This window comes from Pezoporus flaviventris, unplaced genomic scaffold (assembly GCF_033815535.1).
Source record: "Pezoporus flaviventris isolate CSIRO_AGI_PZ_B2104156 unplaced genomic scaffold, CSIRO_AGI_Pfla_v1 ptg000047l, whole genome shotgun sequence".
Classification (NCBI taxonomy): Eukaryota; Metazoa; Chordata; class Aves; order Psittaciformes; family Psittacidae; genus Pezoporus; species Pezoporus flaviventris.
Genome location: NW_026892595.1, coordinates 1863789 through 1877437, shown reverse-complemented (window position 1 = coordinate 1877437; position 13649 = coordinate 1863789). Strand labels below are relative to the sequence as shown.

Below are 13649 nucleotides of genomic sequence, written 5' to 3'. Positions count from 1 at the left end.
CAGGAAAAACAAAAGTCTACGGCAGACCAGGGAACTAGGATCTGTGTCTCTGACAGTTCATCGGGCTCTCTGGGTTGCAGACGCTGCTTCTGAGGTGTACAACAGCTTCACTCCCGAGGCGGTGCCTGTTTATGCAAGGCACTCGTTTTTTACTGCTGTGACTTGGCACCACCATGTGGCCACTTTGAGTTTGCTCAACTTAAGTAACAATCTACATACAAAAACATTTGCAACGAATTAATTAGAATATACAAATTATTTCAGTCTGGTATAGAAGGAGATGGTACATACCTTAAATATATGTTCACTGAATTCTGAGCACAATTGCCCTTCCCCCGTCCCCAGCCCCCACCCCCAAATCTGTGCTCGTTTAATCATGATTTTTCTCATGATCCCTAAATCAGAAGCTGTTAGGCCACAAAAGTTTAAGGCATTTTCAGCACTTGGTCTTGGTCCAAACTTTACCATTAGTGTACAAAAGTATCATATTATAGACAACTATCTTCTTCCTCACTACAAGAGTTTTGGAAGTAATTTTCAGGATTAAACAGGACGGTATTACACCAGAAATCCCAAAGGATTTAGAATTTCAGTAAATCTCACCAGTATGTTGCTTACAATAGCTGGATCAAACAGGTAGTGCACGTATCAGGAAAAGTGGAGTTAGTCAGGTATTCCTTTTGCAAAGTTTCAGGTTCAAAATTAGAACTAAAATACTGTGTGATGTAAATCTGTATTTTGATACACCTGCGTAAGGATTTTAGGTAGATATAACAAAGTATTATCAAGTGTTAGTGTGTAAAAGGCCAGAGGTAGAGATCTCCACATATTCTTGTTGCTTATACATAGCACTACTTTATGCTTACCATAAAGGATTTCTATCATTTACTTCAGAGCAGAATAATGAAAACCAGCAGTGTAATTTATAGGAATCTATTTTCTGTATTTTTTTTTTAAATATATACATCTAGAGTACTTTCAGTAATGAAATACAGTTCATCTGTTTCATTACAATAATGCTAAATATAGTTATTGTTTGAGAAAATATACTGGTTTAGCTGAAATATTGTAATGGTACTCTTTAAAATATAAACAAGTTATATACAAATACATTACAAATCTTTTAATTGAGGTTAAAAATAATCTAAATATGTTGCATTGATTTGCACACCCAGATACAGGTGTCCTGTTTCTAGAAAGACTGCAGTAAAATCAGATGTAGTTTTTCCAATTCCTCAGGCTGAGGTAATGCCCACTTCTTCTTTACACACTGAATATCTATCTCTCCAGACTCTTGGGCCAGCACAATGCCTAACAATCCATTTGTTTTTTCTGGTTCTCCCAGCAGAGCCATAGTTACAACACTGAAATAAAAAGAATGGAAGAGTGGTTTTTAATTAAGGTGAGATTAACAGAAATTGGCACTTTCAAATGTGGTTTTAGCAGGTTACTTACTAATAACTACGATTCCTTTCTTCTGCTTACCACAGCGTAATATTCCTCACTATTTCAATACCCAGCACGTTCTTTAGCTTTCCACCAGTTGCAATCATTTAATGTAAATATAACAGGCAATTCGTTCCCTATTCACAGATTCCAGCATCAATTTCTAATCATGACTCAAAAATTATCCAAAGTTTGTAAAAATGAACTATGTTTTATGGTATTTTGCAGTACAGTGCAACAACTTTTTAAATTACATGATTTTCTCCCAAAACTAGCAGCACCTTGGTATAGTTTACAAGGCTACAAGTAAAACTTTTAGTCAGAGGGATATTCACTAAGACTAACTTAAGCCTAGGGAAGACAGAGTCTCCCAGTACAGTTCCCAGCAGAGAGAAAACAGAATCCTCATGACTGTAATCCAGAAAGCTTAAATTAAACTGCTTTTCTGCCTCAGTCTATAGAAGACCCAAGTCTCTACACTGACTACAGGAACAGCAGAGACTACCCTGATGTTACTCTTGGCAAATACATGCTAGCCAAGAATAGCGCTTACTTTGTGACAATGAACACAATGTATTTCTTTATATTGGTAACTATACCCAATACACACATTTTAAAATGTTGTTCAACATCTTGCCTATTTTAGGGGTTGATCCTGACCCAGCAAAGCTGCCTTTGAATTTAAACATTCTTGTGATTTTAGTGGGAACAGAATTTTTCACTCCATATAAACAGCAACTGCTCCATGTACAGACATCTGTTCCAACTGATATTAGTATAAATAGAAATCAGGTATCATGTTATTATTTCTCCTTTATCGCTACATAATAAGTAAATAAGGATAAACTAAAACTTTGCTCACTACAGTCTTTTTCCACACTTCCAATAGTTTAAAAAAAATACATAGTTGGAAAGGCAAACTCTAATGGACATTTAATCTCAAGCAAAAATACTCATTCAGACTCTAATAAAAATGTAGATGACATTAGTATTTTGTTAAAAAGAGAGTAATATAATATACTTACTTCTCTGGAATATTCTGCTTTGCCACAGGCAACAAATCATTTTCTAGAAGATCCCAAATGTAAATATTAGATGATGCATCCAGGACAAAAAACACAGCAGGTCTTGTTAAAGCCCATTGCAGGGCAATTATTGGCTGGCCATTTGTACTGTCATTCCACTGCATGAGGGGATACTCTGATGTCATTTGGTGTAATCGGATACTTCCATCTGAACAGCCAACCTATATTGTAGTCAAAAAGAAAACTGCAATTTAATTCTTGAGAATTAAACCTAAATCAAAAGACAGGCAGACATCACTGCTTCCAGGTATTTTCTTATAACCTTTGTCTTGCCTATTGTAACATTTATAAGTTTGCTCTAATTCAGGTACAAATGAAACTATTCTATGGACAAAGAAAATAACTTATTACCCTAAGCCACCTTTACATCCCCACTGGTAAAGGAAAGTTCTGACTGCACAGAGGTGACACACAATACTTGCAGTGTAACCAAGCACATTCATTGGATACCTTGGGCAATCACAATGAAATCATGCAAATCATGGCAAATTTAGAAAGAAAGCTTTTTAGATGATCGAGTACAAATATATGCAAAGATAAGCAGATAGAAAATCCTACCAAAGCTAGATCCAGCTGCCACTGAATCAACTTTCACAAGGGAGATAAATAAAAACAGCCAGTGTGCCAATATGAACTGCTGGAGGCATATTCGAACACACCTGACCACGGGGTACACTTCCACCAAGTGTATGCCTGATGTGGGAGAAAAGGAAATCAGGGAATGCCCAGAGCTGTCCAAGAGACCTTTATTTTCCAGCAATACAGGTATTTTTGTCTCCGAATTGATGTCAATAAGAGACATACAATGAGTGAGAAACAGCTGAGGCTTCATTAACCGCAGAAAACCTGCCTGTAATGCTGAATTTTGGTAAAAGCAAAGGGCAAGTTATAACACTGAAGTAAGACTGACATTTGCTTCCATGAAACAGATGGTCCACCTTTTACACAAGCAAAGTTCAAACACCAGGACACAATATTGGTTGTCACAGATTGGAATTAATGAGGTAACTCAACTATCACATCTAGTTAAATAACCAAATTAGAAATCCTCCCTCAGTAAGTAATTAAAAAATGAAACTTGCATTATAATAAAATATTTTCATACCAAGAATAGTGGTTTTCCAAAAGGGAAGAAATCAATTGCATTGATGCTTATTGATCTCGGTCCGCTTTCCCTGGGTTTGAATAGCTTTGGAAAAACTTTTAAATCATGTCTTGTACCGTGGCCTACCAGTCCCTGAGAACAACATGAAGAAAGAAAATTAAACAAAACAAAATTTGCACTATCAGTATGACAAGAAGTTGTTAAATAATTCACAGAGCAGCTACCTTAAAAGATCCTTAACAGCTAACAAATGTTAATAGCTAGCAGATTTTAATAACAGTCCCAAAATATAAATTTTATATACAGTCTACTTATAAAATTCCAAGGAAATGGCGTAGGTTCCAAAGGAAATAAAAAAAAACAAACCCAAAACAAACCCAAAAGACAATGAGATGAATTTCAGCAGATTACTCACAATGTTTGTTCCAACAATGAAATTATTAGGATTAGAAGACAGAAATTTAATGGTCAGTGTCTGAGGCATTCTCTGGCGCACATCCTTTGGGAAAAGGCTAGGAAAAGTAAAAAAGATTGCATAAATACAGGAAGTTGTCTCCTAAAGCTATGTAAGTACATGGAGAAACTCTATCTAAAATGTCTATGACTAGCTCTAAGCAGCGTATACTAAAAAACCTCAAACAATTAATTAAAATATTGTTAAATATATCCTACATTAATTGTACAAGATAAACATGAAATCTAAGTGCCCCTGTTTTCTTACCTGTTATTCAAGTCCATAGTCGAGCTATGTACTAACTTCACTTTTCCTCCAGGAACTAAACCTAAAATTATATAACATAATTATTTAAACTGATTGGAGCACCTTGCATTAAACGCTATCATCAAATCAAAACCTAAACTAATAAATAAAATTATATTTTATAATCGTTTAATGTAGACAGAGCTTTCGATATGTAAGAATATTACATCACTAATAACTACATACTTCAGAATTCAAATCTGAAGAGTTGTAATCTGACAGAAATTAATGAAAGAGGGCAGAAAAAGGGAAACATGATTTGGTTTAGTTTCATAGTATATATATAACACCCTCTGATAGCATTCTATAAAACCCAATTCAATGATGAAAATGCACATTTATGTCACTTGGATCTCCGACAATGAATTCTAGTAATAAGAAACTGTAATAATGCTTTCATAAAGTTGGTCTATGTTACTTGTTATTAGAGAGTAACAGTAATAATTCAAATCCTTCAAGCAAAAGAACTTTTTGAAGGGGGAAAAAAAAAGAAATAGATAAAATAAAAATAGCTGGTGGTAGTAAAACTGTGTCAGCACATGACCATAGCTTTAAAATGTACCTTTCCACAGACATAATACCCAGCATTTGCAGTTTAATATAGCCAAACATTGAACAAGCTTGTAAAATAGAAAACTGATAAAAATATCTAGCTTGTTAGCTTACCTCATTTTTTTATATATGTACTTTAAAAATGTATCAGGATTTTAGTCACAGCCTTCTCCAGTTAGGTAAGTATGCCACAAGGATGATCAGGGGAGCCACAAGGATGATCAGGGGACTGGAGCACCTCCCATATGAAGAGAGGCTGAGAAACTTGAGGCTGTTCAGCCTGGAGAAGAGAAGGCTGCGTGGAGACCTCATAGCAGCCTTCCAGTATCTGAAGGGGGCCTATAGGGATGCTGGGGAGGGACTCTTCATTAGGGGCTGTAGTGACAGGACAAGGGGTAACGGGTTAAAACTTAAACAGGGGAAGTTTAGATTGGATATAAGAAGGAAATTCTTTCCTGTTATGGTGGTGAGGCACTGGAATGCGTTGCCCAGGGAGGTTGTGAATGCTCCATCCCTGGCGGTGTTCAAGGCCAGGTTGGACAGAGCCTCGGGTGGCATGGTTTAGTGTAAGGTGTCCCTGCCCGTGGCAGGGTCCTTTCCAACCCTAATTATTCTATGATTCTATGTAAGTCTGACTTTGTTCAAAGAATAGAAAAAAAAAAAAAAGTGATTTTCTTCACTCACGTAAGAAAAACTGAATAGACTTCACTCTACCTTTTTCATGGACACATTTTCTCACATTAAGTATGTTACCCGAAAGAGAAATCTCAGGACAATTATCAAAGTGGACATATAGGCAGTAACAAAGCAGCATAACAGATTTGATTAGAACTAAAGAAAGAACAGGAGGACCAAGGACATAAAATCTCGTATTCTTTGAAGAAAAAAAAAAACAAACAAGTGTTCAAGACACAGAAACCTGCTTTGACACTTTATGTGGTTGTCTAGGGGCACTTACCAATATAGAATTAGCAGATGAGATTCAGATCGCAGAGAAAATAATTCTCATGATAACTTGACCAATAACCCCAAATATGACATATGTCCAATTCAGAATGAATCTTTTCCTCATAAGACTGGCCTTCATTTAAACTATTTTTTCCCATCACTGACTCTTCCTAATAAACTCAAACGCTTTATTCTACTTCCAATGTACTCACCTAAATCAGTTTGTGAACCAGCTAAATCCACTTTTTGTAACTCAACAACTACCTGAAAAGTCAATATTTCACATTAATAAGCAATAAATATTTCCCAGATTTCAAAGTTTTAAACTTTTATAATAAAGTATGACATAAATCTGAAGGAGCACTTAGATAGGCAGGTCTAACACTGCAATGATTACAGGTAGATTCTTTATTCCCTGTCAATGTCTACAATGCCACAAATGGCTTCAAAAGCCTGCTGGAAGTTCGCTGCTGGAAAACAGAATATGGGAGATTACATTCTACACTTAATCACTACTTGGCATCTTATGTGGTTTGGCTGGTCATGAAAAAAAACCCTGAACCCTCAAATAAGAAACTGTAACACACTTCCTATGCTTTTTATGGGACATAAAGGGTGGATCATTTGGCCTGAATCTGTTGCTACTGAAGTTACTTAGAGCTTTAAGGGATTTAACTAGTGATACAGAAGGGAAATACTTCTATCCCCTTATTATTCACTAAACCATTCAGTTCCTCCAGCAAGATCAATTCAGATGCAAACAACAGATGCAGCAGCTGGGCCAGAGCTGCACCGGAAGATGACTGCAAACTTCTGATAGAAAGAAGAGTTGTCAGGACAGTAATTAAGAGCAACAGACCTAGGGCTTACCTGACCATTATATTATAGGCAGGGTAATCTTATCCACAGATTTTCATGTTTTGACTCTGGAATATTTATTTTATATAAATTATGAATGTCATTTCTCACACACATTCAGTACAGCCTCTGACACCACTATGATTCAAATAACAAAGCGGGTGTGTGAAAGAGGACCAACGTCCTCTTATGCAATTAACAGAAATATGGAAACCTATTCCTATGAAGTAGAACTACTGATTGCCTGTTGTCATGAATTCATGTACCTGTTAATAGTTTTGCTTAAGGACAATATCATGGCTTTAGGAAGTCAGGTCAAAAATTTTGAGCTTGTATTGCTGTACTTTTCAGGGAGGAAATTCTCATCACAAATCCTGGATTTGGGTTGCTGTACTAGAAATATTTTATTATTCCAATAGAAGATATTCTCTCTTTTCATACATATATTACTTACCCATATATTGAGGATTCCATTTTCATCCATTGAAGCTATCTGAAATGGAGGCTCTGACATTTCTATGGAAAGAACAGTAACAATATATATTCATACACTGACCTTCATCGTGAACGATATCAAAGGTTCTGAAACATTTCTTAGGTTAATACATTCTCTGAAATGCCTATGATCCTCTCAGGTGTATAAAAAGGAAGAGTGTAGTAATTTTACCAAAGAAGAAATTAAATAATTAAACTTTCTTTACTGAGAGGATGGTCAAACACTGGAACAGGCTTCCTAGAGAGGTGGTCAATGCCCGAAGCTTATCAGTGTTTAACAGACATTTGGATTATAACTCTTAACAACACACTTTAAGTTTTGGTCAGCCCTCAAATGGTCAGGCAGCTGTACTAGATGAACATTATAGGTCCCTTCCAACTGAAATATTATATTCCATGTACCTATCTATCCTAGTATGTTCAGTTTGTTCTACCAGAAAGGCAGGTGATCTCTGCATTTTTAAAAATGTCAGGTTTCTGCATGGACTTTGGAACAGAACCTAAGAGCACAATAGATGAAATCTTGCAAAACCTGCAATATGCAGCACATTTCTTTGGAATGCTACAGACTTCAAAGTGAAAAATCAGCAACGGAAGTAATAATGTCTCCTCTAGCACATTGCCTGAGAATTTGAGGGGCATAAGAATTTCTTTTCAAAGGTTGGTCATAAAAAAATTGGGCAAAAGGCTTTTTTAGTCCTTTCAGATATAAGAAGTTACTTCACTGATACAGATAGGGTTTTTTCAGACATTACAAAAGCCCCAAGACTTCTCTAAAGGCAGTTTTTTGATTGATAACTTGTTTTATCAATAAAGAATAAAATACTATCTTGAAAACAGATATCCTAACAACCATGTACCCACATCTGATGTGAAGCTGCACTGAATGAACATTACATAAAAATGAGAGCAGAAAATAAACATGAATGTTGTATTCAACTGGTACCACAGACAACTGAAGAGTCAAAATAGAATTATAAACTGGATTTTGGCTATATTTGTTTCACTAGATACCTGCAGAAAGACTCGGATGTATTGATGCTTTGAAAACCAGCTTACATACCATCCTTGTAAGAGAGGCTTGAGAGTCCATAATTCTGATCAGTGCAGAATGAGGTTGAGACAGGTTCCACTGCTATTATAGGAGAGGTGTGGTTTACCGAGTTTAGAATGCCATCTGTAATTAAGGATAATGAAAGTTAAACACAGTATTATTTCCAACAAAACCAAAACCCTGATCACTTTTCAGCTTATGAGAGAATGATTACAATAAAAGAACAGCAAATAATAAACTTCAGAATTACATTTACAAAGCCTCAAACATGAAAAGAATTATGCCAATTTCAAGCTCCATAAACAGAGGTAGAAATAAATCACTTCTTACTACAGAAAAGATAAAATTGAAGAAAAAATTCACTCTTAAGAGAAAGTAACTACCCTGAATCAAACAACTTACCACAGGAAAGAATGTATTTACTCTTTAATAACGTTTTTAAATGTATTATGTGGAGCAATTTCAATGTGCATCCTTTGTCAGATACTCTTGATCTCCAGACTTGCACTGAACTTAATCCCATTTAAGACTAAAAGCATAAAGCTTCCTAAGTATACAGCATTAAAACCTGCTTGATTTTATATGCAACTGCATGAAACTGTATACACACATTTGACTACTTGCCCATTGTGCAACACAAGACCAAGCATCCTTCATCTGCTAAAAAATTTAAAAGTCTAAACAGCTAACTAGTGGTTACTTTTACAGGGCTACTGCAATTAGATACACTTGAGAACAAAACAGGATTTTCTGCACGTGTGTGGTAGATTTTTAAAGAAACATAATCATATCTCAGTGCAAGTTAAATGGTAGCACCTGCACACAAGCAAAGGAAAAATACATAAAGGACTTATTTTGCAGTAATGAAATTCTTTTCAAAAATATGGCTATGCTTTATTTGTCACTCTAGGCTACAATAAAGCACCAAGAAAAACAGGACCAATTTATAATTAAGACTGAGACAAATGCTGGTCTGCACACCTCATTCTCAATCTCTCAACATACAACTATGCACAATGAAAACATCAGTAAGCTTAATGACTTGCTCCTCTATTTAATTGCAATGACAAACATTGGTAATAGGCATAGAGATCCATTCATTTCCATCAGATTCATAAAACTATAAGAATCTCATACACCAACTAAAATTCACAGTGAAGTACTTCAGGTTGCATCTTCCAGTACGTCAGTTATATGCCCTAAATAAACTTCTGTAGCTTTTGAATTCATTGCCCATGAATTATAAGAAAATTTACAAAAGTCTTTGCTATTTTTGATCACAAATCCAATGATCAGAGTGTAGAAAAAGAGAAATGCAATGACAAGAAAATGTCAAAGTATGAAAGGAGGTCACCCACAAGAGCTTTTGAAAAGTAAACTTTCTTCTGGCTTCCCAATATGTACACAACACTAACTTGGGTCATATCTAAACAATGCAACAAATTAATTCCACATTACTTTTTGTTGCTGTGCTTCTCTGCCATTAAGAATGTGGAAAGAGCGCACTATAGCTGCCAACTGGCCCCAATGCTAGAGATTATGTTCATGTGACAAGATGGATGGCAGAAAACTGCATGTCCAGGTTTTGCTCCAACATGCTACTCATACTTTAAATAATTGGTATTTTTCCTAATATCCAATCTAAACCTCCCCTGGTGCACCTTGAGGCCACTTCCTTTTGCCCTAATCATTTATTACTTTGGAGAAAAGACCAACACCCACCTTGCTACAACCTCCTTTTAGGTAGCTGTTGAGAGCAACCCTGTCCAGATCCCACTGCAGAGCCTTCCTACCCTCCAACAATACCACCCAACCGGGTGTCACCTGCAAACTTATTGACTGCAAGTTTACACTTGCAGTGTACACTTGGATACTTGCCTTGCATGCAACCTTACAGAAGCATCAAGGATTAGGTGACAATTTGCACAACTGCAAACTGCAACCTTTAAGTGACATTAAAAAAACCTTACATTTGATTTTTTTTAAATACATCTTAATTGTGTGGTTTTATGTATACAAAGAAATGTAGGTTATATTAAGGGCAATATCATGAAAATTGACTAAGCTAATGATTTTAGACGAGGTAGTAGCTGATTAGTTCATTTTAATATTACAATGGTCCTCAGGTTCTATATCTGGTCCACATCTGTTCTTACTGCATGATGCATATTGAGCTAGATTACATTTCTTTAAAGTAATTACTGATTGGCAATTTTTACTACACTAAATATAATTTCTGAACTGGCTAAACTAGGTTACTAAGAAAGAGTGTTCTTAGCAGTTAGCAGTGGAATTGTTTCACTGCCCACAAAATGACTGATCAGAATGCATAGATACTAACCAGTAGAAAACGTTGGAACTCTAAATGTCCAGTCAGTTTCACTGATCATGATATGAGGATGCATTCTTGAGTCTTCATGGAGATCCCACACCAACAGTGAACCATCTACTGTTCCAGCAAAAACTAACGTTGTTTTACTGGGACTAAAGCAGCAACATATCACCTGTTAAGCAGAAAACACACTCACGGTTGATAGTATGATAAAGGCCAATGACTTGATAAGCCCAAAATGTTTGTTCTTCCTAGGCATGCAAATCCAGAAAAGACAGGTTACATGCATTTACAGCAGAAGGACAACTTATTTAGAAGAGGATACAAGACTTTCAGTAGGCGTTCCTTTCAAAGGCAATTGTTGTGTAATCTGTATCTACTGCCACGAAGCTGAAAACTGTGATTCAGCTTTATGATAGTGATGGGTAGAGAGAAGTTCTGACAAAATCTAAACCAGTGTTTTACTTCTGTTCACTCTTTAACCATGAAATCGAGTCACAATTAAGAAAAAAACAAAAACCAAACAAACACAAACAAAAAAAATACCCCACACCAAAACCAACCAACCAATCAAACAAAAAAATACCATGACCATCACTACATTCTTGCACTGGAGCACAAAAAGGATTCAGAATAGTGTTGTCCTCACTAAGCTCAAATGTTTCTCAAAAATTGGTACATCCATCAGCAAAACAAGAAAACAAAAAACCAAACTACATACCTGATACAAACATAAATACATAATAAAGTCTTTTATTCTATGGGCAAACATACAATGTTATTAAAACATACCTCTGAGTCACATATTAAAACTTTCTGAGGACTGGAGGGCTGCCAGATGTTCCAAACACACATAATGCTCTTTCTTTTCAGTAAACCAACACCTGGCTTTTTAGGTAAACCATGAACAGAAAGTAGTGTCTGCCTCCGAACTTGAGACACATACAGACAGGATATATTTCGGTCTAAACAATCAAAAAAAAAAAAGTCAGGGAAGAAAAGCAATAAATAAACTCACTGCAGATAAAAAACAAACATTTAGCTGCTATAGCAACAACTAAAGAAGAAAAGATGTAATTATGAAGACTATTTCTATTAACAGTGGGTTGCTTTAGACACTATACAAGAAAAAGGAGGGACGAGAGAGGGAATCCAAAAAATTAGAAGTAAGTAGAAAGAAAAAAAGGAAGAGAGTCAGAAAGTCTGATCTGACGTCAGTATATATACTCAAAATAAAGCTATGTCTTGAAACAGGAAACAGCACAGGCCAGGCTTTTTCTGGTTCATCTTATGTGCTCATGTTAAAATACATGTGTTTGTGTTATAATAGGTCCTCCTAACATAATTACAGATGCTCCATTTTTCATTTTAAGTTTTATATAAAATTCTACTGTTTATAGGGGGAAGAAATAACTGCAGTTCAAAAAGATCAGGCCATATTCTCCCTCTCCAATAACCTGGCTTTATTTGCAGCTTTGGCCTTGCTGTCAGCATAAAGAGACTAAACGAATTATACCCCTTGGGTGGCTCTTCAACAACAGGGGCAAGAATTACCTTCAGGGCACCCCTGTATCATGCTAACTGCTGGCTGTATTTCTGGTTTCACAGCAGCTGGGGTGCTCTGATGTTCCCTACGTGACACGAATCTGCACAGAGCTACAGCAAGATTAGCGCAATTAAAAGTGGACTTCACATCATTTATGTATCCTGTGCTGTTTGCACTTCAGTCATGACAAACACCATGGTACTTTGCATAAGTAAGAAGAGTTCACACTGTAAACTAGAAGGTGTAGAATAAAGTTCCCTTACCATGGAGGAATGGCTGGTTAGTATTTAACTGGAAACAGCTATCACTAATAGACAGACTGGTTTGTCGAGATCTTAGTTTCCACCTGGGTTGTGTTGCAACTTGATCTTCCTCTAGCAAAACAGCAATCACCTTTCAAACATAATTACATTTATAGAAATAAAAGGGTCGTCTTATCTTTCAGCTTTGCTATTTGTAGCTTTCTAAATTATGTGGATTAATTTAATAAACCTTTATCAATTCTCTTGATGATTTCATACCTTCACAAATACAGCTTACAGAATAAAAGTTGTACGGCTCTGGTTCAATTTCTTTGCAGAGAGATAAATCTCCCTGATAAGGAGTATTATTTATGTAATTTATTTAAATTAGTCAGAATGAGTACTGTAAGTGATCTATCACACCATATACTTATGCACACAACTCATAAGGGATATTAAATACATAAGTGTACCTGGCAAGCAGACCGGAGGAAATTTGCTAATCTTTGTGAATTAATTTTTGGTGTCAGAGTCCCATTCACTGACATAACCTGGCTGCTTATGGGACCTAAGAAAAAACAAAACCCAAAAGCTTCAAAAGGAAATCACTTAAGGAAAACATAAGAACAATGTCATTTTCAAGCAAGAGGAGAGCGTAATGAATCAACTTCTCTTCAGCAGAAATAACAATACTGAAGAACAAGATCTGCTGGGGAATCATATCTCGTGCCAACACAAAAACCAATCAGAAGGAAGAAACTGTTTCTGCCACTCACCCTCCACCCCCTCCACAAGGGGATTAAAAATGCCTACAGCAGTTTCCTATCAATGCACATAAATTTTGACAATTAATGGGTACAAAAGAGAAAGTTTACATGCATACATTCATAAATTTGTAAGATTAAAATGTACTTCACCTCCAGATACAAGGGCACTTTCTCCTGGATGTTGTGTCCATTTCTCCAATGTCTCAACTTCCTCAGTCTGGATGTCTCTCTCAAGATTGTCCTCATTACACTGAACATATGCCTTAAGCAGAGATATAAAGTGATCAATATATGGTTGACACAGATAAGAATGACAGCACATAACTGAATAGAACGTAAAGTACTTTTAAAATGGATGTGCTCAACCTCTTCTGTTTCTAAATTCAATCCTAAACATACTGACACATTTGCATGCACAGAATAGTGACAATTTTACCACATTTCCCACAACAGTGCTAG

General features: G+C 36.0%; 1 protein-coding gene across 2 annotated transcripts in view; it reads right to left on the bottom strand.

Moving 5' to 3' along the window:
- Nucleotides 1–1108: 1108 nt before the first annotated feature.
- Nucleotides 1109–13649, bottom strand: part of DYNC2I1 (dynein 2 intermediate chain 1) — a 28718-nt gene continuing 16177 nt past the window's right edge. For both annotated transcript variants that reach the window (XM_061468016.1, XM_061468015.1), the window contains 13 exons: nucleotides 13341–13452; nucleotides 12897–12991; nucleotides 12445–12574; nucleotides 11428–11600; nucleotides 10645–10807; nucleotides 8313–8426; nucleotides 7209–7270; nucleotides 6109–6160; nucleotides 4358–4418; nucleotides 4052–4148; nucleotides 3637–3768; nucleotides 2472–2692; nucleotides 1109–1364 (listed from right to left, as the gene is read on the bottom strand). In XM_061468016.1, coding sequence (XP_061324000.1) covers nucleotides 1193–1364; nucleotides 2472–2692; nucleotides 3637–3768; nucleotides 4052–4148; nucleotides 4358–4418; nucleotides 6109–6160; nucleotides 7209–7270; nucleotides 8313–8426; nucleotides 10645–10807; nucleotides 11428–11600; nucleotides 12445–12574; nucleotides 12897–12991; nucleotides 13341–13452 — 1584 coding nt within the window. In that variant the 3' untranslated portion in view covers nucleotides 1109–1192. The remainder of the gene's footprint in view (nucleotides 1365–2471; nucleotides 2693–3636; nucleotides 3769–4051; nucleotides 4149–4357; nucleotides 4419–6108; nucleotides 6161–7208; nucleotides 7271–8312; nucleotides 8427–10644; nucleotides 10808–11427; nucleotides 11601–12444; nucleotides 12575–12896; nucleotides 12992–13340; nucleotides 13453–13649) is intronic.